The 19068-nt window shown below is 41.2% G+C and overlaps 2 protein-coding genes across 2 annotated transcripts; one reads left to right on the forward strand and one right to left on the reverse strand.

Annotated features, from left to right (window-relative positions):
- Positions 1–4556: 4556 nt before the first annotated feature.
- On the reverse strand, positions 4557–8657 carry LOC149380634 (Protein phosphatase 2C family protein). The gene is made up of 6 exons (XM_089601146.1): positions 8310–8657; positions 7053–7341; positions 6470–6787; positions 5314–5431; positions 5006–5229; positions 4557–4893 (listed from the first exon to the last, which is right to left on the reverse strand). The coding sequence occupies exons 2-6, from the start codon at positions 7287–7289 to the stop codon at positions 4675–4677; spliced, it is 1116 nt and encodes a 371-aa protein (XP_089457272.1). The 5' UTR covers positions 7290–7341; positions 8310–8657; the 3' UTR covers positions 4557–4674.
- Positions 8658–12068: 3411 nt separating this feature from the next.
- On the forward strand, positions 12069–13856 carry LOC149380635 (uncharacterized). Its single transcript, XM_089630423.1, has one exon. The coding sequence runs from the start codon at positions 12069–12071 to the stop codon at positions 13854–13856; it is 1788 nt and encodes a 595-aa protein (XP_089486549.1).
- The last annotated feature ends 5212 nt before the right edge of the window (positions 13857–19068 follow it).

The raw sequence follows: 19068 nt of genomic DNA on the forward strand, positions 1-19068 counted from the left end.
AAAACTTATTTTTTTTTTAGAGTAAAGCTATTTGGCACAACTCACGATCCACTCAAAGGTTGACACGTGGAAGTTGGTGGACACGTGTCAACCTCTGAGTGGATCGTTGTGGATCGTGAGTTGTGCCACAAATCATTTCCCTTTTTTTTAACAAATACTAGCGTGTTCCTTTCAATTTGATGGATTTAAATCATTAAGTTTTCTAATTAGTTTATCTGTTAATCGATCTTTTTCTTATTTTTTTTATTCGCCTCTCTTATTTACTTCTTCTATGTAGGGGTGTAATCGGATTGGGTTAGTCGGTTTTTTCATGTGATATCAATCCGAATCGCTACAACTAATTTTTTAGTTTTAAAATCCAAACCAACTCGATTGAGATATAAAACCAAACCAAACCAACCCGAAAATAATCGGGTTGGTTTTTTCGGAGTATAATTCTCGACAAATGACTTTATAAATCGAATGAAAATCATATACGTATGTTATATCTAAAAAAATTTGTCAAATAAAATCAAAATTTTACTTATCTTTAGAAAATTTACATATTAAAATAAAATTTACGCATATTTTTAACTACCCAATTTTCATGTAGTCACAAATAATAAAGTATAATATTGAGTATTTTTTATTTAATTATAATATGATTAGAAAAATGATATTTTTTTAAACAATAGTACATATAAAGTATTTGCAATCTTAAAAAAATAAAGAATTAAAACTATCGGGTTGGTTTGGTTCAACTCAATCTCACGACTATAAAAAAATCAAACCAACCCGAAACAATTGCGGTTTGGGTTGGTTACAACCCAAACTAAAACCTGCACTCCTGAGAGCAAAGGGATGCAAACGTGCTTCTTCTAGGAAAAACGAGCCAGACACAAACGCAAGACTCTCAGGAAGACCATGAGGTCGTGGTAGAGGAGCTGGACTGGCAACTCATTGGACTCCTCGAGAGGCCTGGAGTAGATAGAGTCCTCATAGCTAACCTCATTGGTTACACCATGCAAAGGCCTGGCAAGGCTCTTGAGACAAACAACAAAATTCCCCGAGATATCTTAATCCTACTCGCGCTGGGGAGTCTGAGCACACGGAGTCGTACTCCAAAACCGACCCTGAGCCTCTGTAGAACAATGAAGGAGCGCCTAACGCCACGAAGAATCGTGCAGGCACCTCTAATCATCAAACCTTGCATGGAGTGTCGAGACAAGCACCCTCGGCTTCGAGGGGTGGACGCTCTCGACCCTCAGCCCTCGACAGGCTGGGGTTGAGTGAGGATAGAGCTAATAGTCGCGACGCCCAACAAAAAGGCGCACTCAAGAAACGCCAACCAACTTTGCACTGCAAGCGGCGACTTGAGTGAGCACTTGAATGGCCAACGTGGAGCCAGAGGATGAGACTTTAGACAAAGGCTCATCTCACGGAGAGACGCGCATGGAGCCTCTTCAAATGGCAATGCCCCCATGGTAAATATCGTTGACCAATCATCCAACAAGACGAGGCAAGTGACTCCTCTTGGGCAGCCCACGGTTCAGGCCAACGGCTTGAACGTGGCAACCATGATTCAGATCTCCAACACGAGAGAAGCTGGGTTGCGAGCAATTAGCGCCTACAAGGCCCCGGAGATGACTTCTCCACCATTCTCTGCATCAATATTCGCCCAAGAGTGTGAAAGAAACTTCAAGCTGCTAGACTTGGCACCCTGCAATGGGAAATGAGACCTTGCTTTTCACGTACGATAATACGAGACATGAATGCTCATGCAAAGGCAAAACACCGCGACCATGTGTCAGGTATTCTGTCTCACGCTGACTGGAACTAGCTTTGAGTGGTTCAACAGCTCGAGGCATGGAAGCATCCACTCCTTCCAAAGTCTCAAAGACGCATTGTTGACCCGCTTCGCCGCATCCATGGTTCAAAAGAAGACCAAGATGTCTTATTTTTTAAATAACCATGACAACACACCTATCGAGGCCATTTTCAAACTCAAATGTCTCATTTTTCTCATCGGTAATCGGTACTTATATATCCCCTAGGTTAATGAGTTTATGAAATTTGTAAATAACCATTACAACATACTTATCAAGCCAGTCATTCTCAAACTTCAGGTCTCATTTGTTCAGCGTTAAATCGATTTTTAAATGCCCAGTTTTTTTTAATCAAGAGCTAAGTATTGTTTACTTTGATGCAAAATAATAATTGAAGACAATCTCATACTTAAATAACGACTTCATCATAAATACGTGAAAACTATTTGATATAATTTTAATGTATATGTATATTTTTATATTATTATTAATAGTTTTTTTGGTCGATATTTTCATTAATTGGGACTATCTACTAACAACATTTAATGAGTGACCGCCTAATCCATACCAAGATTTAATTATTTTTCATCATTTTCATACCCAGTTTTTTGTCGCGTGACTTGCTTTGTTTATTCTTATCATCTCCTCGATCATTTTTAATGAATGTGTGACTTTTGCATATTCATTCTCAACTACATCTCCATGGTTTATTCCGTCGCGACCCCTCCCCCTACGCATTGGTGGTGTTTGTTATTGTTTCTTGTTGTCGGCTTTTTAGAGAGGATGTTAATTTTAGGATTATGAATAATTTTTGTTTCTTGAAATTGTGTTTTTTTACCTTTGATGTTAAGAGTTAGGGTAATTAAGCTAAGTAGCCTCCTGAAAATAGCCAATTTATTTTTAGCCAACGTTCTGTAAATAAGCTGTAAATAGCCAGTGTCATTTATTAACAGTCAAATTTGGACGGGATTGCCTTTTCTTATTCCCGCCCATTATTTTCAGCGAAATAATTAAAATGGAAAGAAAAAATTCGACCATAACTACCTTGAAAAAATCAAGGGAGCATTTAAAACTCCATAAATGCATTAACAAACGAATTTAAACATCCAAACCACATATTTGGACGTTATTTTTACTGCTCTTCAGAAAAAAAAAAAAAAAAAAAAAAAAAAAAAAAGAGAGAGATTTGTTGCAGCGATTTCTGCAGACCTCGAAGACGAGTCCATCGTAGATGGAGGCTGGTGCTCGAGTCGCGCCTGAGAAGGAGATCCTCAACCGGGTCAAGATGCAGTGGCTGGCGACGCACGCGAGGGAAGCCGCGACCGACGACGGCGGAGATCGAGTCGCGTCGGACCGTCGGAGAGCGCGCACGAAGGAGATCGCGACCGGCGATGGCTGTGGATCGCAGATCCGAGCGTCCAGGAGCGTTGTTGAGCAACCACGAGCCGATCCAAGATCCAAGCCGCGAACGAGTCACCATCGCCGGTCCATTTTGATGGCGGTCACGTCACCATCACTGCCGGTGACCTCCGAGGTCCGCGTAGGAAGAGACAGACATGATTAAATAAGAAGAACCGTTTTTTTTTTTTTGGTTGCTGTTCATAGAAAACATATTTACAGTATATTCGTGTAAATAAGAAGTATATTTACAGTATATTCATTGTAAAAACAAAGCATATTTACAGTATATTCATTGTAAATAAGAAGCTTATTTACAGTATATTTGATCTGAAATAAAAATTCTGGAAATATTTTGAGCACGAAAATTCTGGAAAATATGAATATTGAACTGCATCCACTTCTTCAATAATTTCGCCATTTTTGAATATTGAATAATTAAAACTTGCCGAAATTTTTTTCAAAATTCAAACAAAAAAACTTCCTAAAAACTTGCCGAAATTTTGAAATATTGAATAATTAAACCTTGCTGAAATTAAAACTTGTCATTTTGAATATTGAATAATTAAAACTTGCCAAATTATTTTCCTAAACCCTAAACAAAAAAACTGCCTAAAAAAAAAACTTCCAAAATCGGTCAAACAAGGGCAAATAAGTAAAAAAAACCTTATTAAATGAGCTGCCACGTCATCATCTAGGCTATTTACGGATTATTAACAAAACGTTGGCCAATTTTAAATTGCTAGACATTGAGTGGCTTACGCAGCCAATTATTTGTAAGAGTTATGGCTAGCATAGTTTATTTTTGCATTTAGTTTTTTTTAAGCTTTGAAGCTTTGTCCAGTATACTATGGTGGTTTTTATGTTCCGAAGATGACTTAGTCATCTACCGGATTTTTAGTTTGAGTATATTATTGGTCTTTTGGCAGTGCATATACTCGAACGTATTACTCCACGGTTGGTGGTCCTCAACCAGTTTGGTTCATTCATTGCCCATTGAAAGTTTTTAGAAATATCGAATGAATTGCTCGAAGTTTAGCGTAGTCTATATTGCATTCGTCGTCAGAGTTCCTACGCGATGATTTTGAATCATTATTGTTTTGAGGTCTCATTCTATCGTTAAGAAATGTAAGATAATTACACTCTTTGAATTGTATACCAATTTTCTATTTTAAAGTATTGAGCTAGTATTATCAACCAAAAAATATCTCACTCGATTGTTATCCATTGAGCTTGCTATGAACTTCCCGCCATTTCCAATGGAGTCGTTATCCCTCGAGAATTAAAATTTATTAATTTTCGTTCATTACTAGACGTTCTTTGATATTAAAATAAATATCAATAAAAAAGTGATGCAGAACTCGAAATAAGGATAATAAAATGAACAATTTCTTTAAGTACGACATAATCAGAGAGTCAATAGACTACATGTTGGAAATACACAAACTCTCAAAGTCCTTTCTTTCATTTCTCATTTGCTTACTTTGTGCCCCCTAACAGCTAAAGTAGGAGAAGAAGAAGAAGAATGGAAGAAGAGGCATATCGCTGAGATATCATCGGTCGCGAAACTCTTCCTCTTTCGCTTCCAAGCATGGACCGCAAAATTGACCAGGCACTTTGCCGATTTGGCCTTATCCGGAGCCGAAGACACAATCTCCACCGCTTCTTGATTAGACACCACATCCCATACCTAGACACAAATCAACAAATCCCCAAATAATTTTATGTATTTATATATTCATCATAGAACGAAAAATGGCACAAGCTATTAATAAGAAAAATATATATAGAATGCCCATTACCCCATCACTTGCTAGGATGACGAACTGGTCTTGGGCCGAGATTTTTCTTTGTGTGACTTCGGGGACGGAGATGAGTCCAAAGTCTTTGACGCAATGGTCTCCAAACGCTCTAGACATGGCAAGCCCCGGAGACTCTTCATTTGGGAGCCACACCCTGTAGACCCCGGGCTCATCTTCTAGGGAAAATACTCGCCCCTTGTTTTGAATTATGCGCTCAGCTTCCTCTGAAAATTAAATAAAGTGAATCTTACATGACTTGATGATTACTTGGTGTGCAATCAAGGCTTAAATAGTGGGGATGTGCTAACCAGGTAAATTTGGCTTAAAATCAACGGATAGCTGAATTGGGACAAAGCTTCCGTCGTCTGACGTTGTGGCTAGTACAGCTCGAGAATCGCCAACGTTCGCTATGAAAATTCTATCGCCCTAAAGAGAAGGAAAAAAAACGGAATTCAAATAAAATAAAATAAAATTTTGGTAACCCAGACAGAAAGTGGTCATGACGAGTCTAGTAGATATGTAGTCAAATTTACATGTATGGTTTGCTATTTAGTCAAACTTAGTAAATATTTGATAAATAGCTAACCTCTATGTAATTAGTTGTAAATAATAGTAGTGTAAATAATTGTAACCGTAATAAAGGTTGGCTATTTATCAAATATTTACTAAAAATTGGTTAAATAGCAATCTAAAAGTGTAAATATGACGCATACCTAACTCGAATATGGATTCAATGTCATTTTTGTGTCTTTTTCTATGTCTAATTATATAAATTACTAGATATATATATATATGAAGAATTTGTTGAAACTAACCAATTCTCTAGATTCTTTTAAGATCCTATCTAAAGTTTTATTAAGAAAATAGTACATCAAGCCCGCAGTAAATTAATTAACTAAAAAGTAAATTTAATTTACTATTTTAGTTAATTTTATTTACTCTTTCATTAATTAATTAATTTACTGCGAACCTGGTGAGCTATTTTCTTAATAATATGAAATTTTTGTTATTTTTTAGAAGAACGGTGAATTTGGCTAATCGTATAATGAGATAAAAAAAAAAAAGAAAAAAAAAAGCCATTTTAATGATGTTTTACTTATTTATTAACTATTTAAATGGGTTTTACGCAAAGCAAAAGATCACGAGACTTTCATTAGTCAAAAGGTCATTCACTCGGTGTGCTAACATAACAACTTCAGGCTACAGAAAACTCTACGAAGGAGAATAGCTTTTGATGAAATCTTACAATAAATTAGCGATTATGGAGATTTTGAGTGGGTGGTGTTGAAAAAGTTTAGCAAGACTTTAAGTTCAAGGAAGAAATAATGGCAGATAGTAACATATAAGACGTTAATGGAAAAAAAATTAAATAAAAGTCAATCAGCACTACTAGGAAGGCCTTAAAGCCTAGTCCCAATAGGAAATGGTTGGGTGGCAGAAAAAAAAAGAAACGTGAATGATTACCTGTCTGACAATGGACAAAGCAGTAGTCCCGCTATGGAAAGCGTCGATTCTGCGGTGCTGTTCGAGTTCCTTGTCGATGGCCGCGCACGTTGTCAAGTAAGAATGTTTCCAAATGTTGAAAGTTTGTTGGTCTTTTTCGGGATCCGAGTTCGAGTCCGAGTCCGAGTTGGTTAGAGAGGCCTGGGACAGTGAGTGTTGCCAATTGCAAAGGAGAGACGATGGCATCGATTCTCTCACTGCCTTTGCTACGTAGTGCCCCCACTGCCCATGCCCGTCGAATATCCCGCAAAACATCATGTCCTCTTGGCATCCGAATTCCTATCCACCATTACCCTCAATACATCCACTTTCTCTTCCAAATAATAGTATTCAAATTCAAATTAAGCATTAAGAAGGCGAGTAAGTTCGGGCAAGATACGTGCAAGTTACAGTTTCACGGAATTTAACGAATTTAGAAAAAAAATGTAAGATAAGCAATCTCTTTTCCACAAGGATTCCCTCGAGAATTATTAAGATTCTGAGTGTGAGTACCTGGGTCTTATCAGTTTGTTCCTAAGTGATATTATCTAAAATTCGGACATACCTCCCATACGATGCAACAATCTTGGTTCATTCCTTTCTCGCCTCTCTTTGAAAAGACCGATGCGAAATTGTCAGAGCCGTCGGCGTTGACTGTGCCAGAAGAGCGAAGAATGAGGTCCTTCCTCTTCGCTTCCTTTGCCATCTCCTCCACGGCTTCTCCGCCGTTCTCCGAGTTCTTTCCTTTCTTCAGAGAAAACGACCTCGCAAGCCCATTGAACATCGACGACAAGTGCCTCATTGCCAAATTTTGTATACCAAAACTAATGCTTTGTATTTGAGACTCGCGAAACCTGAGCACAGAAGACTTAAGGATGTCGGAGAGAACAAGATTCAAGTAAAGGATTTAATCCTACATGAATAATGTACTGATAGAAGCTTTCATATTGTTCAGTTAAAATTTAAAACACATTACTTTTTTTATAAAGACAAAGGAATCTTTGAATTTGGGTGATCGTGTGACTGAGTAAAATACATCGTCTTCTGACTAGGAACTCCAACAAACTATAGTCACATGTTAATAAAGGTAAAAAAAATGTATGAATCACAGGCTTTTTAGAGAGAATATAATATCTACTTCTGGAATCCCAGCATACGAAAAAATGCAAAAAAAAAAAAAAAAAAAAAAACAATTACAAGTTGCAAAAATAAACAAAAAGACTAGTTAGATTTTTTATGTATGCTAACCTGAATATAATAGCATTAAAGTATATAAAATTCTGAATTTTCAACTTCCGCAGTCTGAAATTTCGAGTCATTTGCAGTTTTGCTTACTTATATATCTTTTTTTTTTCTTTTTCATTTGTCTATTCCTCTTATTTTTTTCCTACCTAAAATCCATTTCAACCATTTAATTACTATTACTTTTATCATCTTTTGCGAGCAAACAGTACTTGTAGTTCTGACTTATTTGTTGTAATTTTATTTTCAAACCTTCTTCCCAAACAAATCCTCAATTCTGTGCAAAGCAAACAAAGATAGAATATTCACTGCAAATACAAAATAAACACAAAAAGTCTTATCTTTTTCAGTTTCCCAGATAATTATTTTTTTAATGAATCAAGACAAAGCGTAAATATTTTCTTCTCTCTTTCTCTATGTCGCTAAAATCTAGAAACAACCATTTCTCGCCTAATTTTTACTAAACCACATAAAAGACCACAAAGTTCAGATTTAAAAAAATAAAAATAAAAAAGAAGCAAAAACTGCAATACCAATATGAGAAAAGGAAATCGTATATTCATGTGAAGGGAAAAAAAACCTTGATCAATCAGCAAAGCTTTGGTCTGAAACTGGTCATAGACAAAGTCACGAGCTAAAGACTCCGAACCAGAGAATACCGCCGGAAAATAAACTTGACCGATCGGTGCTCGGAAATATACCGACGAGACCAGCTAAGAGTAGAAGACAAAGAAGTTGGAGATCGATCACAATCCATCGCACTGTATTTCCCTCTTTCTTTTTTATGTCTCTATGCTCTGTTTTTGTTGGGTCATGAGAAGAAAACTAGGACAAAAAACTCTGTGTTCTTTTTCTTTTATTTTTGTTGTTTTTGTATTTTAACAAACAGTAAAACACAAACAAAAAAATCTACTAAAATCTGTAGTGTACGTAATCTCTCTCTCTCTCTCTCTCTCTCTCTCTCTCTCTCTCTCTCTCTCGGGTTTCTACTTTTGGGAATGTTTGTAGATGGTTAGTTAAGTTAGGGCCTGATAATCAATAAGGTTTAATGTGCATGGGCATAATAATAAATAAGGTTTTTCGTGATACATGACATACATACATACATACATACGTACATACTCTTTGAGAAATTTCATTAATTAGATCTAAAAATTATTAAAATATCAAAATTAAACCTCATTTTTTTAAAATATCTACAAATGAACTTTTGTCCTTTTTTCGGACAAAAATACCCTTCTTGCCAAATATATACCTCTTACTCTCTTAAACCTCTTTCATTTTAACTATCCAATCTTCTCTCTAACTCTGAAAGTCCTCTCAAATCCTCTCTACTTAAGTGAAATCATGGGCAAGTGTACACATCATTTTAAATAATTTTTTATTGAATAATATAGCATGTAGGGTTTATAGACGTTCAAATCTGAAGTACATTGGGAAAAATCTGGATTTTCACATTTTTGTATGATGGAATACGATAGGATAGGATGAGATTTAAGTTTTTTGTATGATGAAATTTAAACAATTTTTTTCATGGTGTACGATGTCATACGATGGTGTACGATACGATTGATACGATGTCTTTGGTGTACCATGTCGTACGATGCCATACAATATTGTACGATATCATACGATGGGGTACGATGATCTACGATACAGATGCTAATTTTGTTTAGTTTGATTATTTTTTGCTGTTTTTATCTTGGTTAACGGCACTTGGGAGAGGAAATAACACTTATGGATGTTCAACAATGCCGTTACGCATGCTTAAAGATGTTTAGAAAGAGATAACTTATAGAAAGTTAGTGGATTTAATATACGAGAAGATCGATGCAGACAGATTCACGTTCGACTTATAACTCGAAGTCCCATACGCAATGGGTATCACCGATGGGTCCTGCTATTTTAAAGGACGATGGTGACGTTTCATATTATTTGAAGCACAAAAATTGTAAGAGATATCCACTTTGTGTAAGCTTGGTAACGAAATAGATCATGACGCCAATTGCGTATCGAGGAGTATGTAAATGGAAAGATGTGATGGTTGGAGAGTTATCTCGTAATGAACCGAAGAAGAGACGGAATATTCTTATTATCAATGACCGACAAAATGATCATATAATCAACAATGAACACAATGGTCGCGATGATGACTTGTATAACGCGTACAACGGTGACGAAGACGAAGTGTACATGCGTGATAGAGATGATTACCACAACCGTGAAAAATATGATGAACTAAGCAGTGACAGAGATGATGAACGCAATAGTGACGGAGGTGATGAAAACAATAGTGACGGAGATGATGGAGATAACAATGTTAGAGTTGAAGAATTTGCGAATCCTGAAGAATATGATGAATTTGTGGAAACTTTTATAGTACCCTCGAGTCAGTGTAAACTTTTTTGTGAGCCTCCAATAATAGGATCACCAATGGTGCCTTATTCATAGAAAGTGCCCGAGTTCACAGCCGATGATGTTGTGAAGGAAGAACTAAGTCATTATCTAAGTCATTCTTCTATAGGTAATACAGATTAAATGTGTTTAAATTCGCAAATGAAATATGTTAAGTTATTAATTTTTTAATTAACCATTGAAAGTAACAGGTAGTTCAGAAGAAATATATATTGGCCAGCAATATGAGAGCAAGGAGGAATTGAAGAAACATATCCACTCATACGCTCTGAAACATAATTTTGAATTTAGAGTGAAATCTTCTTCAAAAAATAGATAGTATGTTCTATGCAAAGATGAGAAATGCACGTGGAGGCTAGGGGTGTCGTGCAGTGGTTTGTGATATGGGAGATTACGTCTCACGAGAACAAAAACTCTTGTTCGCGTGTCGTTCGAACAGAGGGGCCATCAAGAGCTGCACCATGGGTCATTGGTCATGTATATAAAGATAATTATTCCATTAGCTCTATGGCAGAGTATTCGGCGCATAACGTCAAAGAAGAAGTCAAGACAATATGTGGTGTGAATGTATCGTAGCTATTCGATATGTGCAGAGTACACCGGAACAATCCTATAAGAATTACCGTCTTGGTTATTCATGTTGTGGCAAAAAAATCCTGGGACGTTAACTGACTTTGTGAGAGATGGTGACAAATTACAAGTACGCTTTCTTTTCTATTAGGGCGTGTCATAGAGGGTTCAAATCATGTCGGCCAGTCATATCATTGGACGGTGTATTTCTGAAGACAAAATATGGTGGACATTTGCTTTGCAGAATTACAATGGTTGCGAATTCGCATTTATGTCCACTTGCATTTGGATTATAGATAGCGAGTGTCATGATTCTCGGATTTGGTTTTTGAGAAAATTGAGAGAAGCTATTGTGGGAGTGAATATCTCTCCCTTCCACCAGGCGACTTGGACCAACTAGGCCCAAGACAAGTTCGGCCCAAAGGAGACAAGATAATCGTTAGTTCGGCCCAAAACCCAATTCGGCCTAATAAACCTAGGCGCAGGCGAGATCGGCCCAAGACAGTATTTCAAAGAATCCCAACTCGACCTGGGCCCATAAATGTTCCTAGACGGTCCCGCCAAGTAATTTGAATGACGAATCACCTAAGAAACGGTCAAATCGCCTAAAGGTGGGGATGTATGCGAGATTGAAGGACGGAAGACCGGTTCTACTCGTACACGTGTATCGATCTAAGGAAGCAGGAGAATGAGCGAGCTGGCTATAAAAGCTCATTCTATTTTCATTTTACATTATTGATTTAAAAAAAAAAGATTACGCTATATTATTCTATATTCGTCTGAAGTTTTCCGGCTTATTCAAAAACAATTTTCTTTTCTTGTAAGGTTTGCGTTCATTAATCAATAAAAGGAATTTCATTTCGCTCTTTCTGTATTCTTATTCGTATTATCTATTAATTTCTTTCGGATTTCGGTTCAATCTTCATAATCGGATTCTGAGACCCTTAACTTATATAAATAAATATACGAGACAATTTGAAATAATCTGGTATAGATTGTTGGGACTAGAAATCGGCTCAACAATTTGGCGCCGTCTGTGGGAATCTTATCAGAAAACTAACGCCGAAGAACACAGATCGGATCTGAAAGAATGTCTTCTAACAGCGAGCACGAAATCCCGGTTTCTGGAGCCGACCCGGAGACACGGGCTCTTCTGCTGAAACTCGTTGAAACCACTGCCGAATTCCAGAGATCAACCCGATCCTAGCTCGATAGCTTGACAGCTGCGCAATCTTCACTTCAAGAGCAGCTCGACGCTAAGTGAGCTATCCTACTGAGTTCGACCGGTTCGCCTACCGCAAATGGACGAAGGTTCGCCCCACCCGGGAGGCGGCTAAGCTTCTTCGGGATCCACATGTCGCCCGACACGGCCGGTCCTAGCAATACGGCCGGAATTGGCCAGTTCGATGGACAGGTCGAGGCCAGTGCTTGGCTAGCTCGACCGACTCAAGGCGACCTACCGCCCCCGCCTCCGGGAGGCCCTCCTCCTGAGTATGGTCCTCAAGTCATCAACCTCCCCCGCGAGGAAGGAATTCCTGAGGAACCGAACTATTTCGAGCCGATAGTTCGTCCAGAAGAAAGAAACCCTCAGAGAGGAGAAATCCGAACTGGGGGAGAACTGTTCGCCGTAGAAATCCAGAGGGATGATCACCCCGCGTTCAATGCCTTCCGTCAGATGGTGGAAGAGAAGTTCCGGGATGTAGACTCCCGAATGCACTATGCCACGAGCTTGGCCCCCGAGATCGACCGGCTGGTGGCAGATACCGGGCGAACCCCTTTTGCTCCATGTATTACCCAAGTCAAAGTTGGGGACACCGGAAAGATCAGGCTTCCCAAGTACTCTGGTACTTCCAACCCAAAAACTTGTGTAACGGCCTTTCGCATCGCGATGGGGCGAGCATGTCTACGAGATAACGAGCGAGAAGCAGGGTTTTGCCAGTTATTCGCTAAGAACCTGTCAGGAAGCGCCTTGGATTGGTTTTCACGTCTCGAAGAAGGGTCGATAAGTTCTTTTCAACAGCTGTCGGCCGCGTTCATCAAACACTACTCAATGCTAGTAGAAGATGAGGCGACCATGGCCGACCTATGGAACACCCAACAAGCCCGAGAAGAAACTCTGAAAAGCTTCATGACAAGGTTTAAGACTGTCATGTCAAAAATCCCTTCCGTGGAGGGAGAATCGGCTCTGAACGCTCTAAAAAATGGACTGTGGCACGAGTCCAGATTCCGAGAGGAAATGATTGTAAACAGACTACCAACCATCGAGGATGCAATTCATCGCGCATCAAACTACGCCAAAGCTGAGGAAGAAAGGGCCCTCCTGTCAAAGAAACATAATCCGAGGAAGGTCCCATCTGTGACACCTGTTCCGACCATGGCCAGGACACCTGGAATGAGACCTTACCGAAACAATGAATGGAGGAAGCCTTCAAACATCCCAGAACATGACTTTAACGTAAACGACGAGGGAGTTTTCGAAGGAGGCACCCCGAAATGGCCGCGTGACAAGAAAAAATACTGCGATTTCCACAAAAATTACGGACACGACACTCTGGATTGTGTCGTAGCCCGAAAGGTACTTATTGAAAAATATAAAAATGGAGAGCTGAAGAATGTCGACCTGGGACCACCGCCCCAGAAGAAGGAATTTAACAATAACAGAACCCGGGGAAATCCCTCCCCGAAAAGGGGAAGGGCAAAAGAGGACGATAACGACGTCCCCCGAGAAAAACCTCGGATCGACTATATCATGGGAGGTTCAAAGTTTTGCAGGGATAGCGTAAACTCAATTAAGGCACACCAACATCAACTTAAAGGTACACCGAGGTCATCTGGGTGCCAAAAGTTAGAAGATACCACGATCTCATTCAATGAAGACGATACCAAAAGGCTATATGGGCCCCATGACGACGCTTTGATCATCGACCTCGAAGTGGGTAACTGCGTAGTAGCTAGAATCTTGGTTGATGGAGGAAGCTCCATAGATGTTATATTCAAAACCACTTTGGATAGAATGAACATTGAGGAAGCTGAAATCGAGCACAAACCCAACCAGCTATCTGGGTTCAATGGGGAAGTAACACCCTATCTAGGAATCATTGAACTCCCTGTACGGGCTGGAGACGTAAACCGGATGGTTTAATTTACCGTTCTCGATTGCCCGTCCCCGTTCAACGCTATCCCCGGGAGACCTTGGATACACAGAATGAGGGCGGTGCTGTCAACCTACCACCTGTGCGTACGATTTCCGACCCCCAACGGGATACAAGAAATCAGAGGGAGCCAAGAGGCATCCCGAATTTGTTATATGAATAATCATAAAAAACTCATCGAAAAGCACCAGCCAAAAGAAAATAATTCGGAAAATCCATCTAGCAAAGAAACCAATGGAGGCCAATAGCAATTAATGGCCATCGGGAACGAGATCATCCATCCACCTCCGATGGAAAATTCAGAGGAAAAAGACGAGCCTAATACGGAGTCAATAACGCAGATTCAGATCGACGGAACTGACCCCGTGAGATGCGTAGGCATCGGGACCAAGTTGAAAGGGAAGGTACGCCGAGAACTGATAACGTTTCTGAAGAAGAACAAAAAGACGTTTGCATGGACGACAGAGGACATGCCAGGAATAGACCTCGAAATCGCCGCGCACCAACTCAACGTCGACCCAAGTTTTAAGCCCGTAAAACAAAAGCGTAGGAAACTCGTCCCAGAGAGGGCTAAAGTGGTCAACGAAGAAGTAGATCGCCTCTTAAAATCCGGTTTAATACGCGAAGTAAAATACCCCGATTGGCTTGCCAATACCGTCGTCGTCGAAAAGAAGAACGGTAAATGGCGCGTATGCGTCGACTATACCTTAATAAAGCTTGTCCTAAAGACAGCTTCCCCCTACCACACATAGAGCGCTTGGTGGAAGTCACTGCCGATCATAAAATCCTGTCATTCATGGATGCGTTCTCAGGATACAATCAAATCCTAATGCATCCCAATGATCAGGAAAAAACCGCTTTCACAACCGACAAAGGTATCTATTGCTATAAAGTGATGCCCTTCGGGCTCAAAAACGCGGGAGCCACGTATCAACGACTAGTAAACAAAATGTCCGCCGACAAAATAGGAACAACGATGGAAGTCTACATCGATGACATGTTAGTAAAATCTCTACGAGAAACAGATCGCGTCTCACATTTAGAGGAATGTTTCAAGGTCCTAAACAGTTACCAAATGAAACTAAACCCATCTAAATGTACCTTCGGGGTATCTTCGGGGAAATTCCTCGGGTACATGGTAACTCAGAGGGGGATTGAAGCCAACCCGGACCAAATACAAGCACTCCGAAATCTACCTTCCCCCAGAAACAAAAGAGAAATCCAGAGACTAACAGGACGCGTGGCAGCCCTTAGCCGATTCATTTCCCGATCGACCGATAAGTGCTTACCCTTTTATAAGCTCCTGAGAGGAAATAAGAAGTTCGAATGGACAGAAAAGTGCGAAGAAGCATTCGAGCGACTGAAGCAATACCTGTCCGAACCTCCGATCCTAGCCAAGCCCGAAGTAGGAGAAACGCTCTACCTATATGTAGCCGTATCGCACACCGCGGTCAGCGGAGTCCTCGTCAGAGAAGAACGAGGAGACCAAAAACCAGTGTTTTACGTAAGTAGATCACTCGTTGATGCAGAGACGAGATATCCAGCAATGGAAAAATTAGCTCTGGACGTCGTCACAGCGGCCCGAAAGCTACGACCATACTTCCAGTCCCATTCAATAGTAGTAATGACCACTCAACCTTTACGATCATTCCTCCACAGCCCCAACCAATCGGGGAGATTAACCAAATGGGCCGTTGATCTAAGCGAATATGATATCGAATATCGCATTAGAACATGCGCGAAGTCACAAGTTCTAGCCGATTTCCTTATCGAGCTCCCCGCAAATGAAAGCGAGACCACGACAAGCGCTGGAAATTGGACCCTTAAAGTCGATGGTTCATCCACAAAACAAGGGGCCGGGATTGGGATACATCTGGTATCGCCACATGGAGAAGTGATTGAACAATCCTTCCGCCTGGATTTCACCGCCTCAAACAACGAAGCCGAGTACGAGGCACTAATCGCAGGATTACGCCTGGCAAAAGCTGTGGGAGCAAAATCCATATCCGCCTTTTGTGACTCGCATCTCGTTGCGAATCAAATAAGCGAAGAATTCGAAACAAGAGACGAGCGTATGGAGGCATACGCACAATTAGTAAAAGAAATGAAAAATCAATTCGAAAAATTCGAATTAACCCGCATCCCTAGAGGAGAAAACACCACCGCTGACGCCCTCACCGCCTTAGCTTCAACGTCAGATCCTACGATAAGCCGAATCATACCGGTCGAGGTAATAAAACAATCTTCTATCACTACCAAAAGTGCAAGCATAATGGTAATAATAGAAGAGGGGGACCGGAGAAGGGATATAATCAGATATATCTCCGAAGGCCATACCCCGACAGATAAGCAATTGCGCCGAAAGCTAATTAGCCAAAGCGCAAGATTCTCCATAATAGACGGAGTGCTTTTCAAGAGAAGTTTCTCCGGAATATACCTACGATGTATAGGAAAAGAAGAATCCAAACGCATCCTTTCCGTAATACACGAAGGAGAATACGGGAACCATGCGGCCGGAAGAGCCCTATCGGTTAAAATAAAAAATCAAGGGTACTTTTGGCCAACCATGGTCGTCGACTGTGAGCAACACTCACGGAAATGTGACCAATGCCAAAAGCACGCCCCCAATATCAAGCAACCAGCCGAGGAACTATCCTCCATATCCGTTCCATACCCCTTCCTGAAATGGTCCATGGATATTGTCGGCCCCCTAGCCAAAGCACCAGGAGGGCTGAAATTCCTCCTTATCACAACAGATTATTTTTCCAAATGGGTTGAAGCCGAAGCATTCGTCTCGATAAGGGATGTGGACGTAAAAAAATTTATTTGGAAAAATATAATTTGTCGACATGGAGCGCCGCAGGAGATAATCACTGACAACGACGCACAATTCATATCAAAAGAGTTCTGACGCTTTTGCGCAGCAGAAGGAATCACTTTACGATTCTCGTCACCCCGATACCCACAAGGGAACGAACACGCTGAGGCTACCAACAAGACAATTGTTAGTAACCTGAAAAAGAAACTTCTAGCCAAAAAAGGGCGATGGGCCGACGAACTCCCTGGAGTACTGTGGGCCTACCGCTCGAGTCCACGAAGGCCTACCGGGGAAACCCCATATTCTCTGGTCTACGGGGTCGAAGCAATATTGCCCATTGAACACGAAATTCAAACAATTCGCACCATGTACGCAAACGATCACGAAGAAACTAACAATAAAATGTTGTGCGACTCCCTCGACTTGACAGACGAAAGAAGAAACCAAGCTTTGACGCGAATGAATTTATACCAGCGATCAATCGCCCGATACTACAATAAGGGAGTCAACTTCCGAGAATTTAACACTGGAGATCTCGTGTTGAGAAAAGTGTATCAGAACAGGGCCGAAGAGAACGCCGGAAAATTGGGAGCAAACTGGGAAGGACCATATCGAGTCTCAAGAATCCCACGAACAGGCGTCTATAAGCTCGAAACGCTCGACGGTATCCCAGTACTCAGATATTGGAATATCATGAACCTAAAGAAATATTACTGTTAAAATTAACGTCATAACAATCGAACTACGTAACGGCTTGATCCTAAACATGGGTACGTAGGCAGCCTTGAAACAAGGTTCAGCCCCCACCTCACATAAACAAGAGAAACTTGGAACGAACAAGTTCGATTCAGATCAATTTGCCAAGCACGGCGGATTCGACTTACACCCGCAAATGAACATGCCCAAGGCTTTGTTCATGCGTTGTGTACGATAAACCACTATAAACCTGACTCAAGAGCAAAGATTTAGAGCTTCAGTTCGGAAAAACATATCGTGTATAAGGCATAACTCGGGGGCACGCCATATACATAATCCCGATACGATTAGGGGTTCGACTGACGATGGCCGACACACATCATGCGAATAAGTTAACAAATAAGCGCCATAGTAAGTAAGCGCGTTCGCTCAAGCACACAAATTTTTAAACATTAACGAAAAAAAAAAATATTGTCTACTGTCTACCGAGATGCGAACAAAAGCAATAGGCAAACATTCATGACATTTGATAAAAGAAATGAAATCATGGAATATGTTCGAAGCAAATAAAAAGAGTAACAATAATAACGAAATGAAAAGAAGTTCGACAAACTTGCCCAGATGTCGGGCCCAAAATGAAAACGCCCATGCAGGGGCCCAAAAACATAAAACATTTATTTCAAACTTAAAACTTGGAAAAGATTGGGCGAGGCGAGGCGGATCTAGGCCGATTTGTCCTTAGCGAGCTCGGCCTCCTTCGAGTTCTCCCCGGCCTCATCGATCGACATAAGCACGGCCTTCGAGCTGTCGAGCATCGAGCCGAACTGATTCGCGACCTCGGAAGTCTTGGGTGCAGACGCATCAGGGGGCGAGCGATCATCGTAAGGAGTGAACTCAAGATCTTCGGCCCTAGCAAGAGACGGCAAAGGCACGCTGTCGAGCTCAGCCTGAAGCTTCGCCAGCTCATCCTTGGCCTCTTGCAGCTCAGCAAGAGCGTCAGCGATCTCCTTGTTGACGACCTCCTGAAAGATCGACGACGCCGCCTTGGCCTGATCGAGATTCCAGAGGATGGTCGTCCTCTTCCTCCCGGCCGTGACGAACTGGCGGTACGCCACCGGCGCCCCCTTGTACTTCGCCCCAACGGCCTTCCTGCCCGAGCGAATGCCGTCGTCCTTAGCCGAACGGTAAGATCGGTACAAAGAACGATTCCCCGCCTTCTCCTTCGCCAGCTCGGCCTTCACCTGGTCCAATTCGGATCCAAGGTTGCGATGGGAGGCCTCGGCCAGGTCAAGCTCCTTCTTCAGGTCGACCCGCGTCCTCTTGGAGTCCTGAAGGCGATCTTCAAGATCCTTCACGCGACGAGCTTACGTGTCCGCCTCGGCGACGAGGTGGTCCATTTGACCGAGGGAACCCTGGCACTTCGTGAGTTCGTCCTCGGAGGCCTTCAGCTTAGTCCGCAACTCTTGGTTCGCGAGGGAGAGGCGGTCGTACATCACCTCGTAGCCGAGGAAGCCCTTGTTCAGCTCGGCCATGAACTGCAAAAGTGAGAGTTAGCCTTGAGAAAATAAAAATGGAAGCCAAAAAAGGAAATAAAAACTTACCCGAGAACCCGCCGCATTGACGGAGCGATAATAGCTTGCCCCGTGCATCCTCGAGACCATCGGGAGTCGGTACTCGGGGAAGTTGAA

The sequence above is a fragment of the Urtica dioica genome, chromosome 11 (genome assembly GCF_054948205.1).
Source record: "Urtica dioica subsp. dioica isolate 48M chromosome 11, U.dioica_male_clone48M_v1_H2, whole genome shotgun sequence".
In the NCBI taxonomy this organism is placed as follows: Eukaryota; Viridiplantae; Streptophyta; class Magnoliopsida; order Rosales; family Urticaceae; genus Urtica; species Urtica dioica.